Source organism: Manacus vitellinus, unplaced genomic scaffold (genome assembly GCF_001715985.3).
Source record: "Manacus vitellinus isolate BGI_N305 unplaced genomic scaffold, ASM171598v3 scaffold_28_pilon, whole genome shotgun sequence".
Taxonomy (NCBI): Eukaryota; Metazoa; Chordata; class Aves; order Passeriformes; family Pipridae; genus Manacus; species Manacus vitellinus.
The window spans coordinates 10,180,920-10,194,030 of NW_021940122.1; the positions used below are offsets into that span (position 1 = coordinate 10,180,920).

Consider the following 13,111-nt stretch of genomic DNA (forward strand, 5'->3'; position numbering starts at 1 on the left):
CAACTACCTGAAAGGAGGTTGTAGCCAGGTGGGGGTCGGCCTGTTCTTGCAGGCAGCGAGTGACAGGAAGAGAGGACATTGTCTTAAGCTGCACCAAGGGAGGTTTAGGATGGACTTAGGAAGAATTTCTTCACAGAAAGGATGATTAGACTTTAGAACTGACTGCCCAGGGAAGTGGTGGATTCACCATCCCAGGAGGTGTTTAAGGCAAGACTGGATGTAGCACTTAGTGCCACGGTCTATTTGACATGGTGGTGTTTGGTTATAGGTTGGACTCAATGATCTCAGAGTCCAATCTAATTTATTCTGTGATTCCTTGATTCTTGCAAAGGTCCCCAACCCCAAATTTCCATAATTTACTGGCAGACAATCTCAGCCTGATAATGAGAGTATGTATATTGTCTCAAATTTATGGCAGATAGTATTATACAGGCAACATCAGAACCTCTGTGTTATACAAGTCTGTGGGTCTGTGTTTCCTTTGTTTTTCTTGTTGCTGTCAAAGCTCTCCTGACCCAAACTGATCCAATATCAGGAATTTTGAAATCTTACACTGCAGCAAAGGGACAAGGGGCTTCAAAGCTTTCATCTTCACTCCAGCATGTAGAACTGCTCTCAGTTGTGAGCAGCCTGGAGATGAAAGTAACTTTTATTGCCTATTTATCAAGGAGTTGATTTGGTCTGGAATATAAATGGAATCTCTTTGGGCTGGTGACCATCAATGCTTGAGCATTTTAATTCTTTTCAATGGCTTCTGCTATCATTGACTCTATAGTTGCATGATTGTGTCTCAGAATGATAGGCTTTCCCAATTGGTTCTGTTATTTCCCCAAATCATAAGGTGGTGGTTGCTCCTACTTCTTGTGATTATTTCTCCTTTCTGTGCTCTTTAGGCGTCACTGCTGCAGACTAATAATGAGTAGTCTTGTTTGGCCTTTGTTAGTGGAAAGTTTTTAGGGTGTCTCAGATGTTCCTCTGTGTCACACAGTAGGAATGGCTAAATTGTTTTCTTGTCTTCTAGATAAAGAATCACTTCCTATGCTATGCTCCACCACAGTAAGCCATTTGTGTCAGGCTCCTGAACAGATGGTTTTCTCTGTTGGGATCTCCTGAGGGATTATTCAGGACATTGTTGCTTTTATAGTGCAATAGGAAAAGGGTCATTCCCTCAATGTTCCAGTTAAATGCAAGGTGGTAGCTCTGACAGAAAATTAGTGTATGCATTCCTCAACCATCTGATTAGCAATAAGTTGGTATTTTTCTTTAGTTTAAGAACATTTGATAGATTCATTTAGCACAGGGTGGTAAACCATTCAACCTCCCTCACTCATTTTCTCCTTGCTACACAGCTATAGATGTGAAGCATTGACCTTGAGATAACTGGTAAACTGACCAGTGCTTCTGTAGATCAAGCTAATAGTAACAGAGCAAAGACAGATTGTCAGATGTTATACTTAAAGAACGTGGCTGATTATTTTTGTAGGACTGGAAATAGAAACCACGTGACGCCTATTCTCTTGCAGTCTGTGTTGCACCCACAGCCAGTTACACTCAGTGCTGTCAGTTGAACTGATAGTTACCTTGATATTCCCCAGGGCCCTGCTGAGTGTTTCTCTGGTAAAACACTTGAAATCAGCAAAGATGCTCCCCCTAAAAATCCCACTGGCTATCCCACATGAAGTCGGGAAGCAGAGGACTCTGAGGAGTACAAGAATTTGGAGCTACTATTCACAGCTCTTATTTATAGTGTGAAAATCTTGAATTGCAGGGTGCAGACCAGTCTGGGTTTTTGTTGGAAATAGTTTCTGAGGTTGACCGGATTCCCTATTCATACAGCATCTGTGAGGAATGAGATCCCCTTTCTTCAGTCTGCAAGTCCTATCATAACCTTGAGTTTGCATCTCCTCTCTATCTGCTCTGAAATGATTGGTCTAGGTGATTGCCAGGGGTTCCTCTCAACATAAATATTTCTGTGAACTAAGAAAATGGAAAAAAAGCAAGCAGGTAAAGGAGTGTTCAAGAAGCTGAACAAAACTGCCAGGTGTTTTCTTGTTGATTGTGGTTTATTCATTATCTTACATTGACTTGTTTGTCCTTTCACAGCCTGCCAGCGAGGATTCTACCGTCATTCCTTGGAGACTAAACACTGTGTGAAGTGTCCCCCCAACAGCATGTCCAACGATTCCGGGGCTACATCTTGTTCCTGCAATGCAGGCTTCTACCGAGCACCTTCAGAGGGCCAGAACATTGCTTGCACGCGTGAGTTGCAGATAGAAAGAAGGAAGAATATCTATACAGACTGGGGGATGAATCTATTGAGAGCAACACCACAGACAGGAACTTAAGGGTACTGGTGGGTGAAAAATTGGGCATGAGTTGGCCATGTGCTCTTGCAGTCCAGAAAGCCAACTGTATTCTGGGCTGCATCAAAAGCAGCATTGAGAGAGCTAATTCTCTCCCTCCACTCTGCTCTTGAGAGACCCTCAAGAGGGCTACGGAGGGCTACATAAAGCTCTGAGGCCCCCAGTACAAGAGGGGCAGGGATTTGTTGGATCAGGTCCAGGGGAGGGCTATGAAAATGACTGTAAGGGTGGAACACCTCTTTTATGAGGAACAGCTGAGAGAGCTGGGTTTCTTCAGTCTGAGAAGAGAAGGCTCCAGGGAGATCTTATTGTGGCCTTTCACCTCTTAAGTGGGGCATGTGAGAAAGATGAAGAAAGACTTTTTAGCAAGGCCTGTAGTGACAGGACAAGGGACAATGGTTTTAAACTGAAAGAGGGTAGATCTGGATGGGACATATAGAAGAAATTTCTTACAGTGATGATGGTGAGGTGCTGCAGCAGGTTGCCCAGAGAAGTTGTGGATGCCCCATCCCTGGAAGTGTTCAAGGCCAGGCTGAACGGGCCTTTGAGCAACCTGGTCAAATAGAAGGTGCCCCTGCCTGTGGCAGGGGGTTGGAACTAGGTGATCTTTAAGGTTCATTCCAACCCAAAATGTTCCATGATTCCATGAACAAGGATATTGGAGGAAACAAAAGGTCAGGAAATGGGGATGACAGATCAGAGAGGGAGAGGCTGGGGGGGGGACAGAGGGCTGCATTTGAAGTGCATCAGCAGATATGAAACTGCCATAGTACTTTGTGTATAAACAGCTGGATCTAACACTTTCATGATTCTTGTAGGCCCCCCCTCAGCTCCCCGCAATGTCAGCTTCTCCCTTATTGGCACACAGCTGAGTCTGTGGTGGCAGCCACCCAGCGACCACGGTGGGCGGAAGGACCTGACCTACACAGTCTTCTGTCAGCGCTGCCATTTCCTGTCGTGTGAGCCGTGTGAGGCTGGTGTGGTGTTCTCCCCCAGTGCTTCTGGTCTCACAAAACCTGCTGTGGACGTGGACGGCCTAGAAGCTTACACCAACTACACATTTGCTGTGGAAGCCCATAATGGTGTCTCAGGAATGGGACCTGCTCCACAGAGAACTGCTCCAGCTGTCTGGGTCTCAGTTGGACATGCAGGTTAGCATGAGAGAGAAGCTCTTCCTACTCATCACGAACAGGAAGAGGAATCTCTGTGAATATTTAAGCTATTTCCATGTTGTCCTTCTGTCTGCCACATGTGTTGGTTTGGTATGATAAGGATTCTAAAGTGCCTCTGGCATGTAAAATCTATTAGCCATGTTTCATGCAAATCAAAGTAGCAGTAATCATTACCCACCAAGAGTTCTGAATCCACCAAGAACTTAACAGACGTGAGGATGACAAAACCCTCCCTGTCAAGCAAGTGGTGTAGTCCAGCCTAAGTATTGTTACCTGTGTGACAGGAAGACCAAGGACCATGTCATGAAATATTTCCCATGACTCAGATATTGCAAAAAACCAAACACAACAAAAACCTTGCTGTAATTGAAAAAAAAAAGTTTTGAAAGCATGGAGAGATGAGGATGTTAAAAACGTTCCAGTTCTTGACACATTTCTGTAGTTTATCTTCAAGCTGGCTAATTTGGCTGTCCTGTGAACACTTTCCAGACTGCTGTGAAACGTGATTATAGAAAAGTGACATCACAGTGCTCAGCAGCGCTTGGTACATTCCCCGGGTTCTAATTTAGTGGCAAAATATGACTTCTCTTCCTGACGCTGTGCGGGGGCAGCACAACTCTGATCCAGAAAAGTGGAGCTACTTTTGGTTTGCCTCATCACTTCCTGTGATGTTGAAGGGCAAGGAGAGAACCAGGCTTAACTCTTCAGTCTTTGCAGACTCTTGAGAATTATCTTTTTATTCATGAACTGCATGTGCAGTCAGCTGAGAGATTTTGAGCATTGAGTTTCACTGTACCCTTATGCAGTTGAGCTGCATTCATAAATCATCACATAGGATAGTTGTCCTGCTGCTGCTGTGAGGGCATAAAATCCTAATGTTTTTATTTCAAATTGAATGTTTTCAGTGTAGTCCTGGATTAAATGTAATTTCTTGGAACACTGATTTTGTTTTGAGGGCCAAACAAAGTTATGCTTCCACTGTTGGGGCAGAAGCATACTATTCACGGAAAGCAATTAATTATGACCGGAGACCTCATTTCCTTTTCACCACAGAAGAGAAGGATGAGGGAGTGGCAGTGGCAATGAGAGTCAGTTCCAGTTGCATGGTATGATCAGAGAAGGAAAGAGAGAGCTTCTCTCAAAGAGAGAGGACCTACTTTGCATTATGTTTGTATTTCTTCCTTATGTTCTCTGTTCTCTCCCCTGCAGCTCCGGTGACAGTATCCCAGTTTATCCTGACTCAAAGAGATGACAGTAGTCTTTCTGTTTCTTGGCTTGCCCCACGGCAACGCAGCCGGACCTCAGTGGAGTATGAGGTCATGTTCTTTGAGAAAGTAAGGCCTGCCTTATTTGTCCTTCCCCCTTCCACTCAAAGGGGTGGAAATGCTCTCTTGTTCAATGTGTATTCGTTACTTGACCCTGTTTGAATTCTGCAGGGAGAGGAGGCACGTTACACAGTGAAGCACCTTCTTGAGCCAAATGTCACTCTGAGAGACCTGCAGCCAGACACAGCCTACCTGCTTCGTGTGAGATCCATTACACCCCTCGGGCCTGGGCCCTACTCCCCAGAGCAGGAATTCCGCACTCTTCCACCAGGTAGAGAACAAGCACTGGTATCTCATTTGGGAAACTCACTTCTCCATCAGACTGTATATTCACATAATACACAGATCTCTTCTTGTGTTCTGCTGGCTGTAAGGCACAGACACCACAGTCCTGAATTCCTTGTCATGAAGGCCAAGCCTGTTGTTTTGTAGACACAAAAGGCATTTTTACTGTTTCCTTGCTGTCATATAAAATTCACTTGTACTTGCCTATTCAGACCTGATCAGTCTCAGGTTAGTGTGTTGTACTGGCACAATAGTTAACCATCTCTTTATCTAGTTCTCCTGAAAGACATTTTGATTCTGGCTAAGGGTTGTAAGTTTGAATGTTAGTCAAATGATTACCACATGCCTCCTTTTGTGTGCCAGTTACTAGTAAAAAGGAGAACTCAGAGGACCTCAATACTGGTTTTTTTCAGCTTTGTCAGCTCCACTGTATGTAGTCCAGCTCCTGAATGTAACTCTGCCCCAAAAGATGGTATATGCCACTGAAAAAAGTTCTCAGCCAAAGCACCATGTGTAGAATGCCAAGCTATTGAGGCCACAAGAAGACCTTTCTCTTATGTCAAAGAACACCTTATATAGGTCTTACATCTAACCTCCTCTTTCCCTGTGTCACCCAAAGGCTTCCCTTTTGTCAAAAGTTTGCTATGATGGAGTTTGTTCTCTTTTCATTTCCCAAATTCACAGATTATCCTACTGACCCTATAGATAATTTTAGAAATACATGCATTGAAGGGATGCATTTGAAAGGCTAGTTTTATTGTACTGAAATAAGGAAGAAAGCAAAGGCATACCTTAATGTGAATAAATAGTTAAATTAACAATGTAAAAGCTGATAAGGAGTTGTGATACCATGAGTGGAATATAAAGATTGGGCTCTTTTTGGTACCAGGAGCTTTTGGTAAAATTTTCATCGAGTCACAGTGCAAAATGATGATAACATAAATTATCTTTAACCAGTATCATAATGTCCTAAAAAGACTTTGTGGAAAATATGTAAGTTAGCATGTACAATTGTTTCATTATGAAAGAATATGTTAGAAAATACTTTAATCAAGATTATGCTTTATTTCAAATAAAAGTTGATCATTTCATCATGTCAAGACATAGGTATTTTGACTATGAAAGGGTTTAAAAGGAAGAGCCTGCAAGGTTTCATTTGGTGAGAGTTCTTCTTTGGTAATACTAGAAGCATTGTTTAGCTGTCATGGCCTAGGGGTATTAGCGGGACAGGATTTGCAAGGAGAGATTTTTTAATTTAAGTCTGAATTTGAGAATTTAGATCCCTGAATTTCCTGCAGAAGTGCTATGTATCTAAAAGCTTGTCCATTTTAGTTATAAAAGATACTATTTCATCTTTCAAATCTGGAGTTTTTAATTTTAACAAACCAAGAACATTAGCTCTGCCTCTTGATTTCTGCTTAACTAAGCTGGTGATTTTTGATTATTTTAGTGAGATGAGTCAGCATCAGATTGATCAAAAATAAGAAGTGTCAATTAAGCTTTACAGATGCTGACCTTTGGACTAGATGTTAGGAAGCACTTCCACACACAGTTCTCTGCATCATCTCTTCCTTGCTTTAAAATCTGCCCATTTATTGACAAAAATTGTTTAGGGATTTTCTTTCTTCTGGATGTTTTCCTAAATCTCTTTAGGGAAAATATAAAAAAATATAGATTCTCATTAGACATGGATATGAATACTTTTCAGTAATGTATATTTAAGTTTTTAAAATATTTTTTAAAGTTATAGGAAATAAGATTTAAAAACACCAACAGAGGTAATTTAGGATTTTTTCTGATTAATTAAAATATACTGTATGGAAATGGCTGACTTTAGCTTGAGAACCTAAATGGAAGGAGACAACCTGTGTTATGTGAGTGCTATCTGAATGCTATCCAATCACAAAATGAAACCACTTGATGCTCAGTTTTGAGAAAGCAGAAATATGATGTTAGACTGCAAGTTTGTAAGTCAATACTTGCTTGTTTCAGAAGTCCTAAGCAGACAGAGGCTTCTGTCAGAGTAATTAGGCAAAGGACCGGCCCCAGATATTGATGTGAGGGGAGGGTGTAATTAATGTCATAAAAAAGAAGAGAGTCAAGTTAGACTGTTAGGGAAAATCATGTCTTTGCTCTGTCATGGCCTAAATCAGCTACTGAGCGGGAAGAAGGGTCTGATCTGAAAGGAGTGTTGGGGAGGAGTGGGAGCGAAGGAACAGCTGTTCTTCACTTTTAAAAGTGTCATGGAATTTATGTAGAAAATCCGGCATAGGGATGAATTACTTGACTAGAAGACCAAGACTGTAGTTAAGAGTCAACTAAATAACCACCAGAAGGTGCTCCATGCACGTGAATAACAGTATGGTAGGACTCAAATGTGGTGGCTCTGCTGCCTGGAAGATGAATGGCTGCAACTTACCTAATGTCATTAGCTGGTAGAAGCTGGTTGCTACATTCCAGACAAATAGAACTTGGTCTCTTAAATGATATGGCCTTTGTCTTTGTTCCTGCAGACACGGGAGCTCTGTCTGGTGGAGTCATAGTCTCTATTATCTTTGGAATTCTACTATTTATTGGGCTGCTTCTGGGATTTCTCATCTTTCGGCGAAAGTAAGTATTGATTTTTGGTATTGAAATTGTTATAGATGTGGGAACAGCTGAGCTATGGGAGCTTGAGAAAGGGAAGCCCTGATTTCTCATGGGATGTTGAGGCCAGAAAAGAAAAAGACCAGTGTGCTGCAGCAAGATGGAACGGGTCTCAGTAAGTAATTTTGAATAGCAGGATTGGAGGGATTGATGCCTGTAAGATATGGTTTGCTGCTTGGAACAGATGAAAATGTGGTGATTTCTCAGTTTTTTTGCAATCTGGCACTATCATACTGTTACCATGACAGAGGAATAAAAACATTGTTATGGTGCAATCATTTCTATAGCTACTGATCCATAAAGTGGTAATACATGTATCCAGCCTTTTCAAACCATTTTCCGTATACCATTATTGTAGTGGTACTCTATCCAGATTCAAAATTCTACTTCCTTTCTCAATGTCTATAAAGCTGCTATTGCTTGATTTTAAGATCAGATATTGCACTGAAAGTGTACAGAAAACACAAAAAATTCATCTGTATCTCAGCACAAAACTACCTGTATGGAAACACAGCTCCCTTTCTAAACGTAAATGAAGCATCACATTTTGTTGGCAGCTGTACTTTTCCAAGTAGGTGCAGTGTCTGGTTTCACTTTGCTCTGTGCTACTCTGAACTCTGTCCAAGACACCCTGGAAGTGTTGCTTTTCTCTGTGCTATCTGCTGACCATTTTATTTTCATGACTGCTTCTTTCATGACTAGGAGGACTCGTCAGAGACATGCACGGCCAGATTACAATACTTCAGGCTTTGATCGAGGTGAGCTTCAAAGGGATAGTAAAACCAGGGGGAAGCCTGGAATGATTTGGAAGAAATGAAAAGAAACATTAGTTTCAAACCAGATACGAGCATGGCTTTTCTCATGTAATTTCCCTCTTCCCACAACAGTTCTACTCTTTGCTGTGTACTTGGTAGATTTGTTTGCTGCCATTGTCAGAATCCCCTGGATTCACTTCTGCTTTTATAGTTTTGCCTTACGAGTGTTGTCCAAAGAGTTGACAGGTTCATTTGTTCTTTTGTTTCCCTTTACCATAGAGAAGGTCTGGTTGAAACCCTATGTAGACCTGCAACCATATGATGACCCCAGCAGAGGGGTGCTGGAGTTCACTAAGGAACTGGATATCTCTTGTGTCACTATGGAGAATGTGATTGGAGAGGGTGAGTTACTTGTTGCTCTCCCCATCTTTCAGTTTCCTCACAATGTTGTTTTGCTGCCTATTCCTGAGTTCGTCTGTGATCTTTTGCCTCTGGTTGTCCTCAGGAGAGTTTGGGGAGGTCTATCGTGGGTCCCTGCGGCTCCCAGGGAAAGAACGTATTGTGGTTGCCATCAAGACTCTGAAGTCAACATATTCAGACTCACAGTGGTGGAACTTCCTGCGTGAAGCAACAATTATGGGGCAATTCAATCACCCAAACATTGTGCGTCTGGAAGGAGTTGTCACCAAAAGTAAGTAAGAGTGTATGGGAGAGGGTCCTGGAATGAGAGCAGAACCTGGCACATTTCTCATGCCTTTCTTAGAGAATTTGCTGTCAGAGAGGCTGTGCTGGGAGAAGACAGGCATTGTCATGTTATCATATGGCTGAAAATGAGGAAGGGAGAAGTGGTATGGATTTCCAACAGAGTCCTGAGGCAGGGTTAGGAGAGATTTTCTTGGGTTGGTGAGTAGATGAGAAGTTGGGATAGTGTAAGGGATGCTGCAAGGTTATATGTGACACAAGGAATAGTACAAGATCATTGGGAGATGTCTAAGGAGAAGGGGCAGCTGCTGTGCCAGTGGAGTGGGGGTGTTAGCTGGGGTTGGACATGGGGCAATATGGAGAGCATTGAAAGGCAAGAGTAGGAGAATTTCAAAAAGGCTGACACCTCTTGTCTTTCTCAAGGGAGGCCAATGATGATCATCACTGAGTATATGGAGAACGGAGCGCTGGATACCTTCCTCCGGGTAAGAAACTCCAATCTGTAATAGGCTTGTGTACTGCCAGAATTTGCACTTGACCTGGATTTAGGGCCCTAAAATAAGACTAGAAATAAGATCCAGACATCCACTTACTTTTGCTTACGGACACTTCCAGTCTCAGCAGCTGAAGCGTGATTCCATCCAGTTTGCTCAGTGACCAGAGTGCTGTCCTTGGTAGTTGAAGTGCAGGTGCCTAATGATGACTCTGGAGACCACCACCAGTCCCTTAGGGAGAATCTGTTGGGGCCTTTGGGCTGCAGCATTGCCTTTTTGCTTGCTCACCAATGCCCACTTTTGTAAGTTGATAAGATCAGTGACTAGAAGCCAAGCAGATTGATGTCACTTGACTGAGACCTTCTCTGACTTCTTCTTCCATGCAGGAGAATGAGGAAAAATTTAGCCCTGTGCAACTTGTGAGTATGCTGCAGGGAATAGCCTCTGGCATGACCTACCTCTCAGAACACAATTATGTGCACCGGGATCTGGCTGCTCGCAACATCCTGGTAACACGCAGTCTTCAGTGCAAGGTGTCTGACTTCGGTCTCTCACGAATATTGGAGAATGATGCAGAGGGAACCTATGAAACCAAGGTAATGCAAAAACAATCTTTCAGTCTTGTATTATAAATTAACTGTAGTATCTGAGGAAAACCCATAGTAAAACTGCAAGTCACAGTGTGGATGATTCAGAAGGTGGTACTTTTCTTTCTGGAGTCTATGCTGACTTTGTTTGCTAAGAAATTCAGAGGGACTGTGGTTTTAAAATGAGAAACAAAGTAAAAGGTCTGATCTCTTGGACTCAATTACTAAATCTAGCTTTGAAAATAGCCTTGCTGTGATCAGGGTTTTGGACTAGAAACATCTCTGTGTCTTTCAATGAAAGTTCCAGCGATTCTAATGCATGGTGTCCTTCAAAGTAGGGCTGTGCATGGTGTCAGGCTCTTACTGCAACAGTAGTGATTTTGTGTAGTGTTCAGCTGAACAAAGGGCTTAAACTTGTTTACTTTCCAAGAATATTTCTGTCCTTTTGAGAAATTTCCCCGGGGTGGTTACATGTCACTTCAAGTGAAGTAGGCCCACACTCTAAACCACTTTGTAAGGTCTTTGCACGAAAGCACTGGAGAAATACAACTTAATGATACGTGCTGGATACGCTATGTCTCTGCTCTTTCACAGGGTGGTAAGATTCCCATCCGATGGACAGCTCCAGAGGCCATTGCTCATCGGATTTTCACCTCAGCCAGTGATGTTTGGAGCTTTGGAATTGTCATGTGGGAGGTGCTGTCATTTGGTGACAAGCCATATGGGCACATGACCAACCAAGAGGTAACAAGACACTGAGCTCAAGGGCTGATTTAAAAAAATAAACAAGGCATGTAGGCCCAAAGTTTGTAGATCCCCCTCCACCTGCAGTCTTGATATTCTTTAGGACACATAACTATGTCTCCCTCCCTGCTAAAATCAATACAACCAAGTTAAAGGTAAAAAATGTTCAACAGCAATGAGCCAAATTTAAGAGTGGATAAATCAGCTATGGCTTTGTATCTGGAGAATTCTCTGTTTGTTTCATCTTCTTCTTCCTCTGGCTCTCAAGTATTGTGTCTGGTCTCATTCTAGGCTCAGCACATCTGTGAGGTCAGCACATGCTGTTGAAATTGTTCCTCAGAGCCTGTTTCCCTTTTTCACCCCATGTCTGTGCCAAGATCATTTGGTCCTTACTTCTCATGAACAAATGTCCTGAGTGGCAAAGGGGAGCTAAGCTAGTAAAGGATTGAAAGTATGTGCACATGCCACTTTGCTTTTTAACATCCCTTAAGTGTCCTGATCCTGTGCTGTGCTGCCCAAACCCTGTGTCATACACATGTAATCTGTTTCAACCCATCTCAGACTGTGCAAAACAGTGAATGGCCTGCTCTTTGCCCCACAGAGATTTCTGGCTCCTCTGCTCTTGGCCAGATTTCTCTCTGTCCTCTGTGCAGGTGATGAAAAGCTTAGAGGATGGATACCGGCTCCCCCCACCTGTGGACTGTCCATCTATCCTCTATGAACTCATGAAGAGCTGCTGGTCACATGATCGGATGAGGAGGCCTCATTTTCAGGAGATCCGGGCACAGCTGCAACATTTCATCTCAAGTCCCCAGCTCCTCCGGCCTGTTGCAGATTTTGATCCCAGGTAAGCAGGCTGTCACTGGAGGAGGAGAGGTTAACTGGGAGATTTTCACCTCCCTGTCCCCAGCAGGAGGAGAAGCAGTGCTAGCAATGCGGACTGGCAAGAGGCACCTTGCGTGCTCTGTGTGCAGAAGACAGTAAGTAGTCATCTCTCTCTCCTGGTGACAGAGAGATAGCCAGTGGCCTGGTCTGACCTTACTGTGCAGAGAGCAGATAGTTGGCCTAGCCCTGTCAGAGGGTGCTTGCTTGCCCTCTGGCTGCTGTCTCATAGTGCTGGCCACTTAAGGTAGTTTCCTGGCTAATGAAGGTTTTATTTGTCTCTAGGGTAACACTCCGTCTCCCCAGCTGCAGTGGATCTGATGGAATCCCCTACCGCTCCATCCCTGAATGGCTGGAATCCATTCGTATGAAGCGCTACATCTCCAACTTTCGCACTGCTGGCTTGGACACCATGGAGTCCATTCTGGAGCTCACTGCTGAGTAAGCACAGGCCACCCACGAGGCACCTCAGGCTGTGATACAAATAGCTGTGCCTGCCTCTGTGCTATCTAAATAGGCACTGAGATTTGCTTGGAAGGCATCTCTCCATCCTTCTCTATGTAGTTACATGGAAGTGGACTGGCTTCTTGCCCTAAATGGGAAGAACCAGCCCAGAATTTGGATCAGCCCAAACTGTGAGACTAATTCCCTAACTGTTCTTGTCCATACTTGAGGCTCTTCGGGGGTCTGAGCTGCTCTGAACTAACATCAGACACAAACAGCAAGGGGAAACAATAGATGGAAAACAGTTCTCTTAGCTGACCATCTCCCCTCCCTTGTAGGACTTAATAGGATAATTTTCTTGCTGTGAACCCCATATGGGCTAGTGATATCCCCCTGCCTCCATCAGCTAGGCACTGTTCTGTCATAGAGCAAATCTTTCTGGCTCCTTAGAAGGACTCAGGTCAGATGCTTTACCGACACAGCTGTGTTCTCTCATAGGGTTGGGGATGTACAGCCAGCTCCAACCAAGGCAGTTACATAAAACAAATGAGCAGGCACAGACATGCTAAAGGGTTGAGACATGGCCCATATCACAAGCTGACTTAACAAGTCGTGATTTACTGGGAGCACAGGCCTAGTCATGAGGTGGGAAAGGTCAGTTGACTGGGTGGGCAGAGATACCAGGAAAGGGCAGGAACATCTAGAAGTTTCT

General features: G+C 43.5%; 1 protein-coding gene across 1 annotated transcript in view; it reads left to right on the forward strand.

The window, feature by feature from the left end:
- EPHA1 (EPH receptor A1) overlaps positions 1–13,111 on the forward strand; it is a 34,007-nt gene that overhangs the window by 19,706 nt on the left and 1,190 nt on the right. Inside the window, exons 5-17 of the mRNA XM_018074556.2 lie at positions 2,104–2,259; positions 3,182–3,514; positions 4,745–4,869; positions 4,972–5,131; positions 7,659–7,755; positions 8,494–8,549; positions 8,826–8,948; positions 9,052–9,237; positions 9,672–9,733; positions 10,129–10,338; positions 10,924–11,073; positions 11,727–11,920; positions 12,241–12,396. Of these exons, the coding sequence (XP_017930045.1) occupies positions 2,104–2,259; positions 3,182–3,514; positions 4,745–4,869; positions 4,972–5,131; positions 7,659–7,755; positions 8,494–8,549; positions 8,826–8,948; positions 9,052–9,237; positions 9,672–9,733; positions 10,129–10,338; positions 10,924–11,073; positions 11,727–11,920; positions 12,241–12,396 (2,008 nt within the window). The remainder of the gene's footprint in view (positions 1–2,103; positions 2,260–3,181; positions 3,515–4,744; positions 4,870–4,971; positions 5,132–7,658; positions 7,756–8,493; positions 8,550–8,825; positions 8,949–9,051; positions 9,238–9,671; positions 9,734–10,128; positions 10,339–10,923; positions 11,074–11,726; positions 11,921–12,240; positions 12,397–13,111) is intronic.